General features: G+C 34.5%; 1 protein-coding gene across 1 annotated transcript; it reads right to left on the bottom strand.

The window, feature by feature from the left end:
• Window positions 1-2956: 2956 nt before the first annotated feature.
• Window positions 2957-6953, bottom strand: LOC138873915 (uncharacterized). The gene is made up of 12 exons (XM_070152403.1): window positions 6722-6953; window positions 6236-6594; window positions 5829-6152; window positions 5662-5721; window positions 5057-5516; window positions 4435-4641; window positions 4217-4327; window positions 4137-4154; window positions 3771-4015; window positions 3647-3719; window positions 3394-3539; window positions 2957-3058 (listed from the first exon to the last, which is right to left on the bottom strand). Exons 1-12 carry the CDS (start codon window positions 6951-6953, stop codon window positions 2957-2959), a joined length of 2337 nt encoding a protein of 778 aa, XP_070008504.1.
• Window positions 6954-16592: the final 9639 nt, after the last annotated feature.

Genomic DNA, 16592 nt, shown 5'->3' with positions numbered 1-16592 from the left:
TAAATTGAAAATAAAACTTAAATTGAATCCTAAACCAAATTATTCTACCATATTAAATTAATTAACCCTAATAATTGTCACTACCAATAATTAAAAATCAAATTAAAGGAAAAAACTACCAAAATTCGACATTAAAATTAAAAGTGCAAAATAAACTATTTTTGTGATTTTTCCCATTTTTTATAAAATAATTGATTTGTCTATTGATCCTAAAATGTAAAATTAAATACTAAATGCAAATGCAACATATTTTTTGTATTTTCTCATCAATTAAAATCCACAAACAAAATGCAAACAATTAACAGCAAATGCCACAAAATCCAACAAAATTGCAAATACTGACAGAAATTATTTTGTTTTGAATTTGTTGGAGTAATACATATAGGGCAAAAATCACATGCTCACAATACTGAAGTTTATCATATCTGAATCAATCCAAGTATACTAAAAATGTAATTAACGTGAATAGAACAAAAATTTAAAAGACATCACATAAATCACACAAAATAATGTATATTTGCACAATCTAATTTTGTTTTCGCTTACATCCTTGAAAAAAAAAGAAAAAATTAGTTTTTTGTTTACAAGTTATTTTCTATTCAAAAAATTGATAGAGTGCCTTCATATTCTCCATAGTCATGTCCTAGTTGCTCTTATTGGGTTTCTTAATAAAATTACATGAACCTTCACTATGTCTTTAACTAATTCACAAAAGCAGTAATACGAGCACCTTTCTTTACCACCTTGTACGGACCTCTGAATTACATTTGCCATATTAATGCATTTTCCACATATGTGCATCTGGGAGGACTCACTAAGTGTGAAAAGACGTTCATGCAAATTCGCTGCAGCACCATGAGCTATAAGACAGTCACCCTCCATTTCACCAAATTTAATTCCACCAAAGCGTTTTCTGTCACACACAGGTTGAGAAAGTTTAGTACTATGATTTTTTTAGCAACTCCCGTCTTCTTACATAAGAAAAAAACAAGAAAATGTTGGCAAAGACATGCTTACTGGTGTGCAGCTGGGAATTCGTGAAAAGCAAAGATAATGAAGGAGAAGTCCAAAAAAAACTTAATATGTGACGGAGAGTGGTCACATCAAATACTCGATCCCCAGGACAATTTTACTAAAAGTTAGATTTATCAACTAGTAAAAAGAGCAAATTGTCCAGGAGTTCAAGTGTTTGATCTGGCCACTCTCCTTCACATATGAAGTATTTAGACTTTTCCTTCATTATCTTTGCTTCCCATGAACTCCCTGCTACACCAATAAGCATGTCTGTGCCAACATTTTCTTGTTTTTCTTTGAATATAAATTTAAAGAAATATGATAGAAGTCTATGGATGACAATGAAAATTTTCAAGTGAAGAGATAATTAATATAGCCAAAGAGTGCACCTAATCAATTTAATATCTATAAATGCTGAAGAGATTGTTAACTGTTTTTTGTTCAGAGAAATTAAATGTAACAAGATAAGTAGTTGGCAAAATAAGTAAGAGGTAAATGCTGATAAACTTCAGCTCTTGATAAGCTGAAGTTCTTGTGTTGGATTCAATAGTTTTTGTCGTACAACTTTTTCAAAAAACTTCAGCCCAATGTGTTGAAGTTTTTTAGTGTATTTCTAAAAACTTCAGCTCTTGATAAGCTGAAGTTTTTGTATTGGATTCAATAGTTTTTGTCGTAAAGCTTTTTCAAAAACCTTCAGCCCAATGTGCTGAAGTTATTTAGTGTATTTCTAAAAACTTCAACTCTTGATAAGCTGAAGTTTTTGTGTTGGACTCAATAGTTTTTTCGTACAGCTTTTTCAAATAAACTTCAGCTCAACGTGCTGAAGTTTTTTAGTGTATTTCTAAAAACTTTAGCATTTGATAAGCTGAAGTTTTTGTCCTTCAGTCGACACTTTTGTTATGACTTTTAACCAAAAATTCATCTTAAAAAGCAGAAAGTCATTTACTTCATGCTTAAGTTTTTTCAACAAAAATGTACTTAAAATTCATAATAAAAGACACAAACATATTTGTATGAACAAAAGTGAAATAAAAAAATACTTAATGTATATTCACAAAATACAAATTATGTGCAACCAATCCTTTAATAAAAAAATTCACACAAAGTTTCTTCAAAATCTCCATAATCATGTCCTTGTTGTTCTTCTGGAGTTTCATAGCCGCTATCTTTTTTCCACTTTCTATGAGCCCAAAGATTGGCAACCAATTCTCTCCTGAAGGTCAATGACTGACTTTGATCGAAATTGAAAACATCCTCTTTATTCAACCCCATATCAATTAACTTAAGAGCAAATACACCACAATCAACACTACAAAAAGAACATGAAAAATAGTTAACACAAGGGCAAAAAATAATAAACATAAGATGCATGGTAAAACATAATGCGAAATACGTACTTGTTAGTCTGCTGCGGTGAGGTCATCCACTTAATTTGAAATTTTTCCACAGGACTATCCCCATAAAATTTATTATGTGCCCCAAATTCCAAGCATTTGAGACAGTGTGGGATCAACCGGGCATAATTTCTGACATGTTCAATTGCACGCTCATATGTTACACTACCCATGGAATCATACACATATATAATTTTATCTTTAAAGTCCAGAATTCCAAAAAAGTAGTGCGTAGATCTCTGGCCCGTCATTGGCTTAAGTCGAAATGGAAAGAATACTTTTCTGGCAGATGCCCATGAGATACCACAGGAAAGGTCGAGGCTTTTTACGTAGTTGGCCACCTTTTCATTCGTTGATTCTTCCTCAAACCAACTAAAGTCCGTAAGTGGCTGAATAACCGCTTCTTCTTCTTCTTGAGCCTGTTGTTTGGATATCCCCTTTCTCTTTGATTTGCTCTTTTTTTGATCCTCCGTTCTCTTTTGCTTCCTTTTTCTAATTCTATCCATCTGTTCTTCTGAAGGATGAATACCAGCCAACTTAGTCATATACTAATAAAAAATTAAATCTGTTACTGCAAATCTTGATTTTGGATAAGCTGGAAGGTGATAGCAATATTTTTTGCGCAAGTAATATATGCCCACATCCATATGCTGCAAAGGAACAACAACAAATGATAACATGTGAAAAAACTACAAACAGCATGACAAAAACTTAAGCATATTCAGTTTGAAGTGTTAGAAAATAATCTAAAAAACTTCAACATGTTTGATTTAAAAGTTTTGAAAAAAACTAGAGAATGCATGTCAAAAACTTCAGCACGGTTAGGCTGAAGTTTTAGCAAATAAGCTAAAATACTTCAGCATTTTAGTATGAATAAAGCTGATGTTTTCCAATTTACAGTACCAAAACTTTATTATAAAAAATAAGCTGAAGTTTTAGGAAATACAGTTGAAAACCAATTCAAAAAACAAACTTAATAACTTACTTCATCCGCAAGATCAGAGTTAGGATCCATAAGCTCGGTAAAGAAAGATTTTCGAATATCAATTCCAGCTAATCTGAATGGATTGGAATCATATTCACTGGTATCCATCTCCAACCACTTTGTAAATCTTTGTATCAATCCACTGCCTTGATTAACATAATGGAAGAGACACATTCGTATATTCTTTCCTACTTTACAATCTTTCCCCTTTCCTTTCGTTTATGAACTACGTAAGGAGATCTCAACCAAATACTCTCCATATGAATCCTTTTCCCTTTTTTTGGTTTTCCTTTTGCTTGCTCTTCCTGCTGTTCCATCACAACTAACTGTTGTTATTCACCAGTAGGGGGAGAAACCACAGCCATAGTGGTAGATACTTGACCAACTCCCTTCTGTTCACGATGTTCTTGTCTCTCTTCACGAACAACAACAACAGTAGAATTACCTTCTGAATCAGTCCTTTGTGTACTATCAAGTGAAAATGAACATAAATTGAAGATGGGGATATCACTGGTGTCACACATAGGAGAACTGAAAATCTTCCTTCTCTTAGGATTTGCAATAAGTTGCGATGCATCAGGTGATATTTGCAAAGGCAAGGAAAATATAAACATAAATAAAACTGATACAAAACACACATTAGGCAAAAAAATAGCTTGTAATTGAATTGCAGAAAATAACTACCTAGTCTAAGTGTTGAGACACAGGTGGTGTTTGCATTCCAACAAATCCATTTCCTTTACCTTCAGATATGCCTGTATCTTCATGCAAAAAAAATAAAAAAAAATATAAATAATACTGACTAAATTTTATAAAATAATACCAACACACTTCACACTTGTCTGTGAGCCAACATGTGTGAATAAATGTATTTCTCCTTTTTGATATAGCTGTATAAGCTCACCAAATTCTTTTTGAGCTGCCTCGAGTCTTTCTGAAAAATCATTCAAAAACATAACAAAGAAAATAAAATATATAATGTTTCAAACTGTAAAAAATATACTTTGACCAAATGTAATAAATTCATGATCTATAGAATACCTTGACGTTTGTCTTCCGTTGTGGTTTTCCCAGACTGCATGCCTTTCTCGATATCAACATTTCCAGTTTCATTCAATTGTGCACCAACATCGAGGAGCATTGGAGTATTCTGTGGAAGGTTTTTCTCAACTCTACCTTCATTTAATTCAGCATCATCAAAGACTTTTTGAGTTGTGTCAATTGAAGCACAACTAGTTTCAACTTCCACTGCATATTCATAAAGAGGGGGAATAGATCAACTAGTTTTTCTATATATATAACATAGTAAAAATTTATACCTGTTGTGAAAATTTCACTACAGGACATTATCAAAAAGATCAGTTAAAACTTCAATCTCTAAGAAGGCTGAATTTCGACAGTTACAAAAACAAAAACTTCAGCTCTAGAGCTGAAGTTCGATAGTTACAAAATAAAATCTTTAGCTGAAGTTTTGTTTCATATTTTGTGTTTTTTGTTATATATTTTTATGAACTATTATAAACTTCACACTTTATACCTGTAGTAATAATTTCCTGCGTATCACCACCTAAAATTTCCTTGCAAATAGCTAGTGCTCCATCAAACAAATTGCCCTATCCAATATCGCTTTCCAAAGAACAACTCGATGCATGTTTTTCAGTACCAACAACTTGATCATCTGCACCTTGTTGTTGAACATATTCATCGCATTCACCAGCCGCTTCCTTACGTGTAGCATTATCATCTGCGACTTTACGCGATGGATCATGAGCAGCATGTTCTTCAACTTGATTATCTGCACATTGCTTGCTTCCAACATTCGCAGTTGCTAACTGTTCTTCATAATTTCTATCTCTGCTCAATATATCAGCACTGGAACGTTCCTCTTCAACTTGTTTCTGAACATGTTGATCGCCTTCAGAAGCCGCTTCCTCACGTGTAGCATTTACATCTGCGACTTTATCTGATGCATCATCAACACCATTAATATCCGATGGATGTTCGTAACAGTCGATCACCCTATCATATTCTCGATGGTTACTCAAATCAAAATTGCCATCGTCCATTTCATTTGATTTGTTGACAATCTTAAACAACTGTTCAAACTTCTCATCGAAATATTCCTAGAAACAAAATTACTAACAATGATTAATCTGAATAACATCAGCAGAAATAAAAAGACTTCTCTATAAATTAGCTTACCTTCACTTTTACAAAAACCGCATCAACAATAGCATATCACTCATCCTTTTTAAACTTATCGAAAACTTCGTTCACGATCATGCTTCTTTCTTTTTCTGCATGCCTTTGAACCTCCGTCGTTAACCTCTAGAATAGAAACACAACAAAACTTCAGATATAGAAGAAAACTTCAGCTTAAAAACATGTTGTACTTTTACAAAAACAAAACCAAAAAATTTCAGATCAAAACTTACAGAACATATTGTCTCAAGTAATTCATTGCCATCAAAGTCAGATGTAGAACGGGTAGAACGACTCTGGGTACGAGATGATTCGCCAATAAAAAGAGTTCGATTTGGTTCTTTTGATCGACTCCGACTACGTGGTGATTCACCAATGACAGGAGTTCGATTCACTTCTTTTGATCGACTCAGAGTACGTGGTGATTCACCAGTTGAAGGAACTGCATTAACTACCTTTGAACGAATCCGGCTGCATGGTAATTGTCCAATTAAAGGCATTGAATTCAATTCCTCTTCTGTAGGAATTATATCCAATACCCTAAAGTCGCGATATCTCTATTTAATACCAAAAAATATATTATGAGGAGAAAAAACTAATACATCAACATATTAACACAAAGACAAAAAAAGTAACTTACTTCATGAGTACTAAACATATGATAAAGTTCAAGAAATTTAGGCTCTCCCACACATACATAACTTAACATCCTGGGAACCTGGGGGGTATCAAGGTACTCATCCTCTCTTATATACTTCTCCCAAACATTTGGGAAACGCTCATAGAACCAAGCACATAACGGATATGTAAATCCACTAAGTTTATACTCAGTTGTATGTAATTTGTTCTGCTTGTCCAATGCATGTTTCAGTGAATAAATGAGCTTCTCATAAGCCACATTACCCCAAGGATATTCAGCACAAACCTTATCATCTTCAACAATAGATGCATACTCCTCCATCACAGATAACTCGGTATTTTTTCCAAACAAAATAGACTCTACAACAAGAATTTTCCATAAGCTTAACAACATCATCATCACTCTTGCATACATGTACGTGATTCACAACGTTCTTTGGAATTTCATTGCGAGTCATAAAACTTCGAATATTCTTCAAAGTCACACCTTTGGACTTACTAAAATACTGCTTCAGAATATTGCTCTCTCGATTAATTGGTTTTTCAACATTCTGTGGTGTGATCCGCAAACCACACATAATGTGAAAGTCTTCAAGGGTGAAGGAAACATCATGACCAAAAATCTTGAAACTAATGGAGTCTCTATCATTGGTGAATATTCGAGAAAGACACAGATAATGAACCAACTTCATGCTGCATTGGAAATTCTCCATGGCCATAATGTATCGAAATGTACCATTATTCAGCTTATCCCGTTGTGTAGGAGTCAAGAAAGTTGCAATTAATTTCTTCAAATCATGGTTCGCTTTCCAGTAACCCTTAGAGTTAAACCAATCTCCAAACTCAAAATATCTTTGCCTTGGTCTTGTAGGTGGAGGAGCAGGGACAAAAGGACCTAGGGGTATTATATGTTATCTAGGTGCTTTAGGTGCTTTGCCTACTTTAGCCGCATTAGGATCTTTAGATGCTTTAGGAGCCATCTTTCAAAAAAGTAAAAGATACAAAAAATAACATCATGACATTATCAAAAAGATCAGTTAAAACTTCAATACCTAAAAAGTCTGAAGTTCGACAGTTATAAAGACAAAAACTTCAGCCCTAGAGCTGAAGTTCGACAGTTATAAAACAAGAACTTCAGCTCTAGAGCTAAAGTTCATCAGTAACAAACACAAAAATTTCAGCTCCTTAAGCTGGACTTCACTAGTTACAAACACAAAAACTTCAGCTCCTAAAGCTGAACTTCACCAGTTACAAACACAAACATTCAGCAAAAAAACATGCAGTAGTTTTTACAAAAAATAAAACACAAATTCAAATACAAAAATAATACCAAAATATGAAAAAGACTTCAACTCCTATCTAAGGTATCACTGAACTATTATAAAACAAATAATAGTTCAGCTCCTAAATAGTATCATCTATTTAACTCTCAAAATTTTTAAAAATTTGGACGTCTAATCACAGAAGAATTTATAGAATTTTCATCAACAACATAAACACTAGTTCAAAAAACCTAAAAACACAATCGTAAAAGTAAAACTATTGCACTATCAAACTAAAACCTAAGAAAATATTTTATCATAAATACATGACTATCAAAACCAAAATCAGAAATTAAATCGTAAAATAAAACCCAGAAAGTTAATGCAATGTACCTGTGATTAAATCGTAATGTGGGAACAACAACGACTAGCAGTTGAAAAATCAAAACAACAACGCGAATAACAATGTGATTTCAGAGAAGAACAAATCAAAAAATATGAATAACGGGAGATAGAGAGACAAAGACAGTATAGGACTAGCGTATACATGGAGAGAAAGTAGTCTTTTAATAAAGAAGGGCAAAATAGTCTTTTCAAATGGTTTTTAACAGAAAAACGGGTATGGGTGCAAACAGAAAGACAAAGCGGCTACATGTTAAAAATGGGCGGCTAAATAGGGCGCCCCGTGCAATTTTTATGAAATTTTGTGGAAATGAGAGCGGTATAGTTTATTTTTTTTCTTTTGTGTGGAAGATATTTGAGTCCGGAACCAAAATTTGTCTTTTTGGATAAAAGTAACATTAATAAGTGTTAAAAAAAGTTACCATTCTGTATATAGCGCAATATAAAACCACGCTATATATGTATAGTGCATGAATTAACCACATTATACACAAAACTACTGGGCAGCCCAATGGTTGAAGGGTAGCTATAAAGATGGTTTTGTCCTTGAGGTACAAGGTTCGAATTAGAATGTTGTAGGGATTCGAATGTTGGTGTAGGGATTCGAATTAGAATTATAAGTTTTATTTTATAGTTAAAATTTCCATAAGAGAATAATATATATTTAGCTTGCCATTTGAATTAACCACATGCTTCATTATTCTCCTTTTAATATAATATAGATGTCCAGATATTTTTCTATTTTACGGATTGTATTCTTTTTTTATTTATTGAATAATATATATTTGCTAACTAAATTTAGAAAGAAAGATATCAAAAAATAAAATAATTCAACCAATATATTAAGCTAAACTATCTTTATAGCTACCCTTCAACCATTGGTGTAGCCTGTAGGGATTCGAACCTTGTACCTCAAGGACAAAATTATCTTTGTAGCTACACTTCAACCATTGGGCCGCCCAGTGGTTTTGTGTATAACGTGGTTAATTCATGCACTATACATATATAGCGCGGTTTTAAACCGCGCTATACTTTAACGGCTAAAACATCGTTAAAGTATAGCGTGGTTTTATACTGCGCTATATATAGAATGATAACTTTTTTTTTTTACACTTATTAATGTTACTTTTGTCCAAAAAGACAACATTTTGGTTCCGGACTCGAAGATATTTAGCAGGCGTTGGACATAAAAATTGTAATTTTTGAAAGAAAAAAAATAGTATTTGAAGTTGAGTTGAAAAATTATATTTGGATTTTGAAATTATGTTTCGACATGTATTTTACTTAAAAAATGTTGCAGCTTTGTGAGTGGGGAAACGAAATTTTTTGAAAATTTTGAAAAAAATAGTCAAAACCACTTTTTGGTTTTTAAAAAACTCATTTTCGAAAATTCCAAAAACTTACAAAATTTCATGGACAAACATATTTTTGAAAAAAAAATCTAAAAAATGGAAAAAACTATCTATGGACAAACGGGTTCTTAGTATTTGGGAAGAACTATTTCTTCAAATTCTATCATTTTTTTAATTTGAATTCATCTCATAGGACTAACATTATGCAGAATAAAAATAAAATAAAGAGTATTAGAAATTTCTTTATATTTTGTAGAGGCAAGAAAAGTGAAAGATATAGGGAGAGAGATTTATATTCTTATGGAGGCAAACTTATAATACTCCCAAATGAAAATTTATGTTTTCTTTTTAAACCACCTTTTCGAAAAGTTAGAAGTGCAAAGTTTATTTCGGTTAATTTTCCAATCTTAGTTATCATATGAAGGTATGTTTGGAAGGTTTTCCAGCAATTAAAAGTAAAATTCCCAAAAGCATTCTTTTTCCTTTTGGCTTCATCCAAAGGCCAAAGCATAAAACCAAAGTGGAAACCCTAATGGAATTTGCTTAATTGATATCAATTCCCCCGTGACTACCTTTTAATATAGTGACAATTCAACTACACCCACCCCACGACAATGGTGAGCTACCTTTATTTAGTACGACTTGTTTCTTTTAGTTCACTTCATGTTAACTCTTTTGTTTGGATTCTGTTCTGACCATATTGTGTGATTTCTTGGTGTCATTTTACTTGATCTGTCACTCTCAGCAAGTAATAGCGACAAAGTAAAATTTAACGTTTGACAAACCTGTAACATTCTTTGCAAGAGAAATTCATCATTCTAAGGTTTTAACAAATTAATTTTTGTTGACCTTTGCTTAAATTGATTTTAATGATTAGTAAACAGTTGCGAAAGAACCAGCTCTTTTTGAAGTCTGTTGATTAGAAGTTAGAAGTTGTTTCTTAATGCAAGTTGGTTTGAGAGCTGAAAGACAATTCTTGATGGTAGTTGGCTTTTCTGAAGAATTTATTCGTGGGCTACAAGGAGTATATTAGTTGGAAGGATTCGTTTTCAATTAAGATATCTGTGTGTACGGGTAAAATTGAGGATAGAGTTACCTCCGATTTCCTGTTGAAGAAATGAGGAACAAACCACACATCGAGAACAGGGGTGGATGAATGACCCGTTGGGAATCGAGCATGGCCGAACATAGAAAGAATCAGGCTCGAGCGGAACAAAAAATCGAGGTTAAAGGAAAGAAGGTTAAAGAGAACAAACAGAGAACCGAAATATCCGCTATCAGCCGGATATCACGTCACGAATCATGCCCTGCGAATCATGTTTTATTGGGGAAAAAAGGGAAGGATTTTTACCTATTTTAGACTTGTATCAGGATTAGAACTCCTCTACTATATAAAGAGGGGAACCTTTTTATTATTGGGTCATTGTTGACACGCATATCAAAACAAAAAAAATTATCTTTGGCTTATATCAATTGTTCAAGTGTTCCTCAGCTGTTTATCTATTTAGTTGTAACCGAGCTCTATTCTGAGGGCTTGATTGGAACTGATCTTCAGCATTCGAATCTAACGCTAGGCTCAATTACCTCGCCACATTTGTTTTGATTATTTTATCTCCTGTTAATTCTATTGCTTACTGTTTTTTGATCATTTGGGTTAAACTAAATCGCGTATCCTTTCAACCGCATATGAATTTAATTGTTATCCATTTTTGTGGTAAACAGTTTAGTTCCCACTGTGGGGCTAAGGATAGTAGCGGTGATTTAATATGAATCTTTAAAACACACTTTATTTTACACTTGCTCTTTGAAGTTTGATTTCAGGATTATTCAATATGTCAAATTCCCAGTCTGCTCACGTAAGTGTTGACGCCGAGTCAGGCCACCACAGTGAAAATAATAACATTGATTATTGAGATTTTGATGATTAATAAAGTTTGTTTAGATGAAATGTTCGAAGAACCAGGTCCTCGACGTAGATGCTTAACTGTTCTAAGAACCAGCTCCTCTGGTTGATGATTGTACGTCTATGCAAGACTGAAATTTTATATCAAAGTTACCCATGTTCGAGTTTTTGGAAGAAGGCTGCTACATATGATAAGGGTGGTTGCCCAAGAAGATACGAATAATTCGGTGAGAGGCAAGAATCCCAAAACTTGCGGACTCCTTTAAACAGTAGGAATCCTATCAAACGAGAAGCTAATTATGCATAGGACTCCTAGAAGATCTCAAAGTCCAGGCGTTTAAATACTATCTATTTTGGACTTCTGAACTTATCCTTTTACACATCAACTGAAGAATTGCATGTTATTCGCTCTAGTCGGGTACTACTATTGTATTCTTCTTGAGTCAGTCTAGTGGATGTATTTTTTAGGAAATCGAGTTGTAATCAAGTGTCACAAATAATTACTAAGTTGGAGTGAGTGTTTGCTTTTCAAGTTAGAGTAACTTGTAATTAAATAGTCACAGTAGAAGTACTGAAGAGTATTGAATTATAGTCTTGTAATTGATACATTTTGGCTCATTGTTCTAGTGGAGTTAAAGTTGAAAATTCTACGTAGTAGGTTGTGGTTTTTGCACCTTTTGAGCCGGGTGATTTTCCACGTAAAAATCGTTGTGTTTACTTTACTGCTTACTTTACTTCAAGTTTAAGGAACACGGTAAAGAACCAAGTTCTTTAGTAAATCATACGGGCACTCAAATTAACAATTGGTATCAGAGCAGGTTCTGTCACACACACTACTAACACCTAAAGAGATATTGGAAGCAAGATGATTGCTCCACCCGGAATTAATGAAGGACAATCAACTACTAAACCACCCTTGTTTAATGAAAAATATTACAGTTGGTAAAAAATAAGAATGGAAGACTTCCTAACACCTGAAGACTATGAACTGCGGACCATGGTGAACCAAGGTCCATTGGCTCCTACTAAACAAATTGCACAAAATGAAATAATTCCTAAGAACCCCTCTGAATTTGTGGTACAAGATGCCATAATGATGGAGAAGAATGCAAATGCTAAGAAAATCCTTATCTGTGGACTCGGTCCTAATGAGTACAATTAAATTTTTGCGTGCTCTAATGCAAAGCAGATATGAGATGCACTCTAAACTTCTCATGAAGGAACAACCAAGTAAAAGTATCAAGGATAGAACAAATTATGAGGAACTATGAGCTCTTCTCCATGAAAAAGTCTATGCCCATCTAGGAGATGATGACTAGGTTTAACATAATAACTAATAAACTGTAAAAGTGTTTATCTCAGAAGAGTTGGTCAGCAAAGTCATCTACAGTTTTAGAATCTAATTTTGTATTTTGAAGCCTCAAATACCTAATTTTAGCCTTTCTCGATATGTGTGCGCAGTTCGAGTATTTGTTTCCGTAGGCTCTTGTGTTAAAAACTTATAAAATATGAAATTTTTCCTTAAAAATCCATTTGAGTTAACTCCGGTCAATATTTTGAGCAAACAGATCTAGATTCGTATTTTGACGGTCGCGGTAATTCTGTATCGTGATTTGGAACTTGGGAGTATGCCCAGAAGTCGAATTCAGAAGCCCTTAGCTCGAGTTATCACACTTTGTTGAAATTTGAAATTAAAGGCTTAATGAATCCAAAGGTTTGACCAATATTTGACTTTATTGATATCGGGTCCGTATTTTGGTTTCGAAACCCGGTATAGGTCAATTACTATATTTATGACTTGTTTGTCAAATTTGGTGAGAAACAGAGTTGGTTTGATGTGATTCAAACGCCCGGTTCTTAAAATAAAAGTTCATGAGTTTTTTTGAAAATTTCATTTGATTTAGTGTCCAATTCGTAGTTCTAGGTGTTATTTTGGCGATTTTATCCCGCGAGCAAGTTTGTATGATATTTTTGAATTTGTGTGCATGTTTGGTTTGGAGCTCCGAGGGCTCGAGTGAGTTTCAAATAGGCTATGGAGTGAAATTGGACTTAGAAAAAATAGCTGGTGCAGCTGTTTCTAGTGCATGCCTCAGATCTCGCAATTGCGAGGTCTGAGTTCGCATTTGCGAAATATTGCCAAGCCTTCTGGGTTCGCATTTGCGAACTCAGTACTCGCATTTGTGAAGTGCACCCAGGGACTGTTTCTTCGCATTTGCAATCATTTTGGTCGCATTTACGGGAAGTCCACTGTTTGCAATTGTGAACTATTCATCATAATTGCAATGGCAGTAGAAATGGGAAAACATCGCAATTGCAACTGTTTCTTCGCATTTGCGGGGTTTTTGCGATTGGACTAATAGCTGAAAAACGGGATTTTCTCTCATTTTTCAAAATTTCAAAACAAGAAAACTCTAGAGGCAATTTTCCCAAAATCCCTTCTTACCCAATCTATTAGTAAGTGATCTCAACCTATTTTCTTTCAATCTTTCATTATATTTCATAAGATTTCAACCTAAAATCTAGTATTTTCATGGTGAAAATTTGAGGTTTGGTTAGAATTAGGGATTTTTATAAAATTAGGATTTAGACCTCAAATTGAGGTCAGATTTCAAAATAAATTACATAACTGGGCTTGGGGGTGAATGGGTAATCGGGGTTTGGTACGGATTTCGGGTTTGGACCAAGGGGGACCGGGAGTTGACTTTTGCAATAATGACCTAAATTGAATTTTTTGTAATCGTAGGTAGTTCCTAAGGCTTATTTTAAATCGTTTGGTTGGTAATTTTCTAGATTTTATTGGTTCGAAAGCTTGTTTGAAAGGCAAAGCTATGGTTCATCTTTGAATTGATCTTTGGAGCGAGGTAAGTGTTAAGTTTAATCTTGACTTGAGAATATTAGGAACTCATCGGATTATGTGCTATGTAAAATTCATGTGTTGCGGCGTATATGCGAGGTAACGGGTGCTTATACGCCGCCGAATTAGTTGTTTCTCCTGATTTCTTTATTCTTCCTTCATTATCTCCTTCCATGCCTTAACTGTTATGTGCCCTAAATCTCTTCCATGATTTAATTTCTATTTGTCAATTATTGTTTCTCATGTTAAAATGTTAAGACCTCTTCATGTTTTCATGGCTTGTTGCTATTTGACCTAATTGACGTATTTGCATCTTCTAATTATCATTTGTTGGACTGTCTCGCCATGTAGTATTTCATACGTAGATTTCCAAGTTAGTACAAGGTTTACTTTATGCTTAAGCTTTATATTCATCAGTTATGGTGGTCCTTGTGATTTGAATTATTAATTTGACTGTGCTTATTGAGTATTTGGTACTGATATGATGGGATCGGGCTTCACATCGCAACAGGTGAAATAAATATAGATTGATATGGTGGAATAAAGGTAAATTTGTATTGATACGGTGGGATCAGGTTGCACGGCGCAACAGGTAAAATAAGGATGGATTGATATGGTGGAACAACGGTGAATTTGTACTGATACGATGGGATCGGGTTGCACGCTATAACAGTTGAAATAAGGGTGGATTGATACAGTGAAATAAGGGTGAAATATGATACTAATATTGTTATACGGTGGGATCGGGTTGCGCGTTGCAACATTTATTTATTTTGATTATTGATATTGTTATGGTAGAATAAGGGAGGATTGTGTTGAACAGTGGGATCGAGTTGCACGCCGCAACAACCTATGTGTTTCTATTTCCTTCAGCTGTGTTGGTTTTCGGTGTCTTCATTTGAAAATCTAAGGATTGGTAATTCTGAACTTCACTATCTTATTTCTTGAGGCTATAGCTATTATCTTCAGTTGATTGTCTTATTACGTTCCGTATCTCCTTTTCTGTCTTTATTATATACTGCGTACAGGTTATAGTGTAAGTGACCTGCCTTAGCCTCCTCACTAATTAGTCGAGGTTAGGCTCGACACTTATAGAGTACATGGGGTCGGTTGTACTCATACTACACTCTGCACTTCTTGTGCAGACTTTGGAGTCGGTCCCAGCGACGGTTATTAGCGTGCTCGGATTAGACAGTTTGTGGAGACTTGAGGTACAGCTGCCCAGTGCCCGCAACTCCTGGAGTCCCCTTCCCTTTTTATTTGGTTGTGTACTTTCTTTTCAGACAACTTTATGTTATTTCAGACCGTTGTTCGTACTATTCTGTTGCTCGTACACCTGTGACAGCGCGTCTAGGGATTTTAACAAACTTTTGGCTATTTTAGCTTCCGCATTTGACTTTGGATTTCTGCAGGTATTTCAGTTCTTTCTCTTTATTTAATCTAAACTATTGAAAAATGAATGAGTTGTTCTAACGTTGGCTTGCCTAGCATGTGAAATGTTAGAGGCCATCACGGTCCTGAAGGTGGGAATTTCGGGTCGTGATACAAAGTTCTAAAGATCCTTCTAGCTTTATGAGTTGGTTGGAAACTTAAAGACTCATGAAATAAGAAATATAGAACTGCACAAGAAAGAACCAAATATGGATAAGGACTTGGTTCTTAAAGCGTATGAGGAAGATGAATCTGACAATGATAATCTTGACATAGCAATGTTTGCCAAGTTCAAGAGGTTCATGAAGAACTCCAAGAGTGCATCTAAGAGAGAGACCGTCGGTAAGCGTAAGTAGATTGACAAAGCTAATTATGATGGGTGGTAAAAGTGTAGCAAGCTAGATCACATGGTCAAGGATTGCCCAATGTGGGAGATCGAGTGGAGGAAAGAATGAGCTAAAAAGGAAAAACAGGAGAAGATGAGAGAAAAGAGTTCCAACAAAGGAAAAATCCTAGGTAAAAAATTCACTGAAGCAATGAATCAGGCCTTCTTGGCAGCATATGAGGAAAGTGGAAGTGATTAAAAGGAAGAAAATGAGGATGCGGCTATAAGTCTCTATGTTGTAATTGACAAACACACCAGGCTGTGGAGACAGAGCCTCCAGTACAACTTGGAATGCACATTGGAAGACCTTGTTTTTTTGATGGACACCACTATGATGAATGGAAGCTACATATGAAAACATTTCTTTAGGCCACAGACTTTGACCTATGGGTAATTGTCAGTCATGGACCAATTCTCCCGAACAAAATGGATGGTGAAGGCAACAAGTGCAATAAGAGAGAAGATGAATACGATGATGAAGATCGTCAGCTAGTCCAGAAAAATGCTAAAGCAAAAGACCTGCTCTACAGAAGCTTGTCCAGAAACATTCTTTACAAAGTGTCCTCTTGCATATCTACTTCTCTGCCCATGATATATGGAGGACCTTGGAAGTTGACTTTGGAGATGAAAACATCGAAGTGGCACTGATGGCTATTGAAGAAACCCAAACAGAAGAAGAAGTGATAGGAATGATGGTCATTAGTGATTCAGAAACTAAAGATCAAACAAACCATGTAAGTATCTCTAACTTGAAAGAAAATATTCATGT

This window comes from Nicotiana sylvestris, chromosome 7 (assembly GCF_000393655.2).
Source record: "Nicotiana sylvestris chromosome 7, ASM39365v2, whole genome shotgun sequence".
Lineage (NCBI taxonomy): Eukaryota > Viridiplantae > Streptophyta > Magnoliopsida > Solanales > Solanaceae > Nicotiana > Nicotiana sylvestris.
The sequence above is the reverse complement of the archived record's forward strand: the minus strand, read 5'-3'. Positions and strand labels throughout refer to the sequence as shown.

Excerpts from the sequence above, each read along its gene's own strand:
- LOC138873915 (XM_070152403.1), bottom strand. The coding sequence starts at position 6,953 with ATGGCCATGGAGAATTTCCAATGCAGCATGAAGTTGGTTCATTATCTG. Across the intron at positions 4,642-5,056 it reads TGCAGATGATCAAGTTGTTG|TGGAAGTTGAAACTAGTTGT; the intron begins GTACTGAAAAAC and ends ATGAATATGCAG. Across the intron at positions 3,059-3,393 it reads ACTCTGATCTTGCGGATGAA|CATATGGATGTGGGCATATA; the intron begins GTAAGTTATTAA and ends GTTCCTTTGCAG.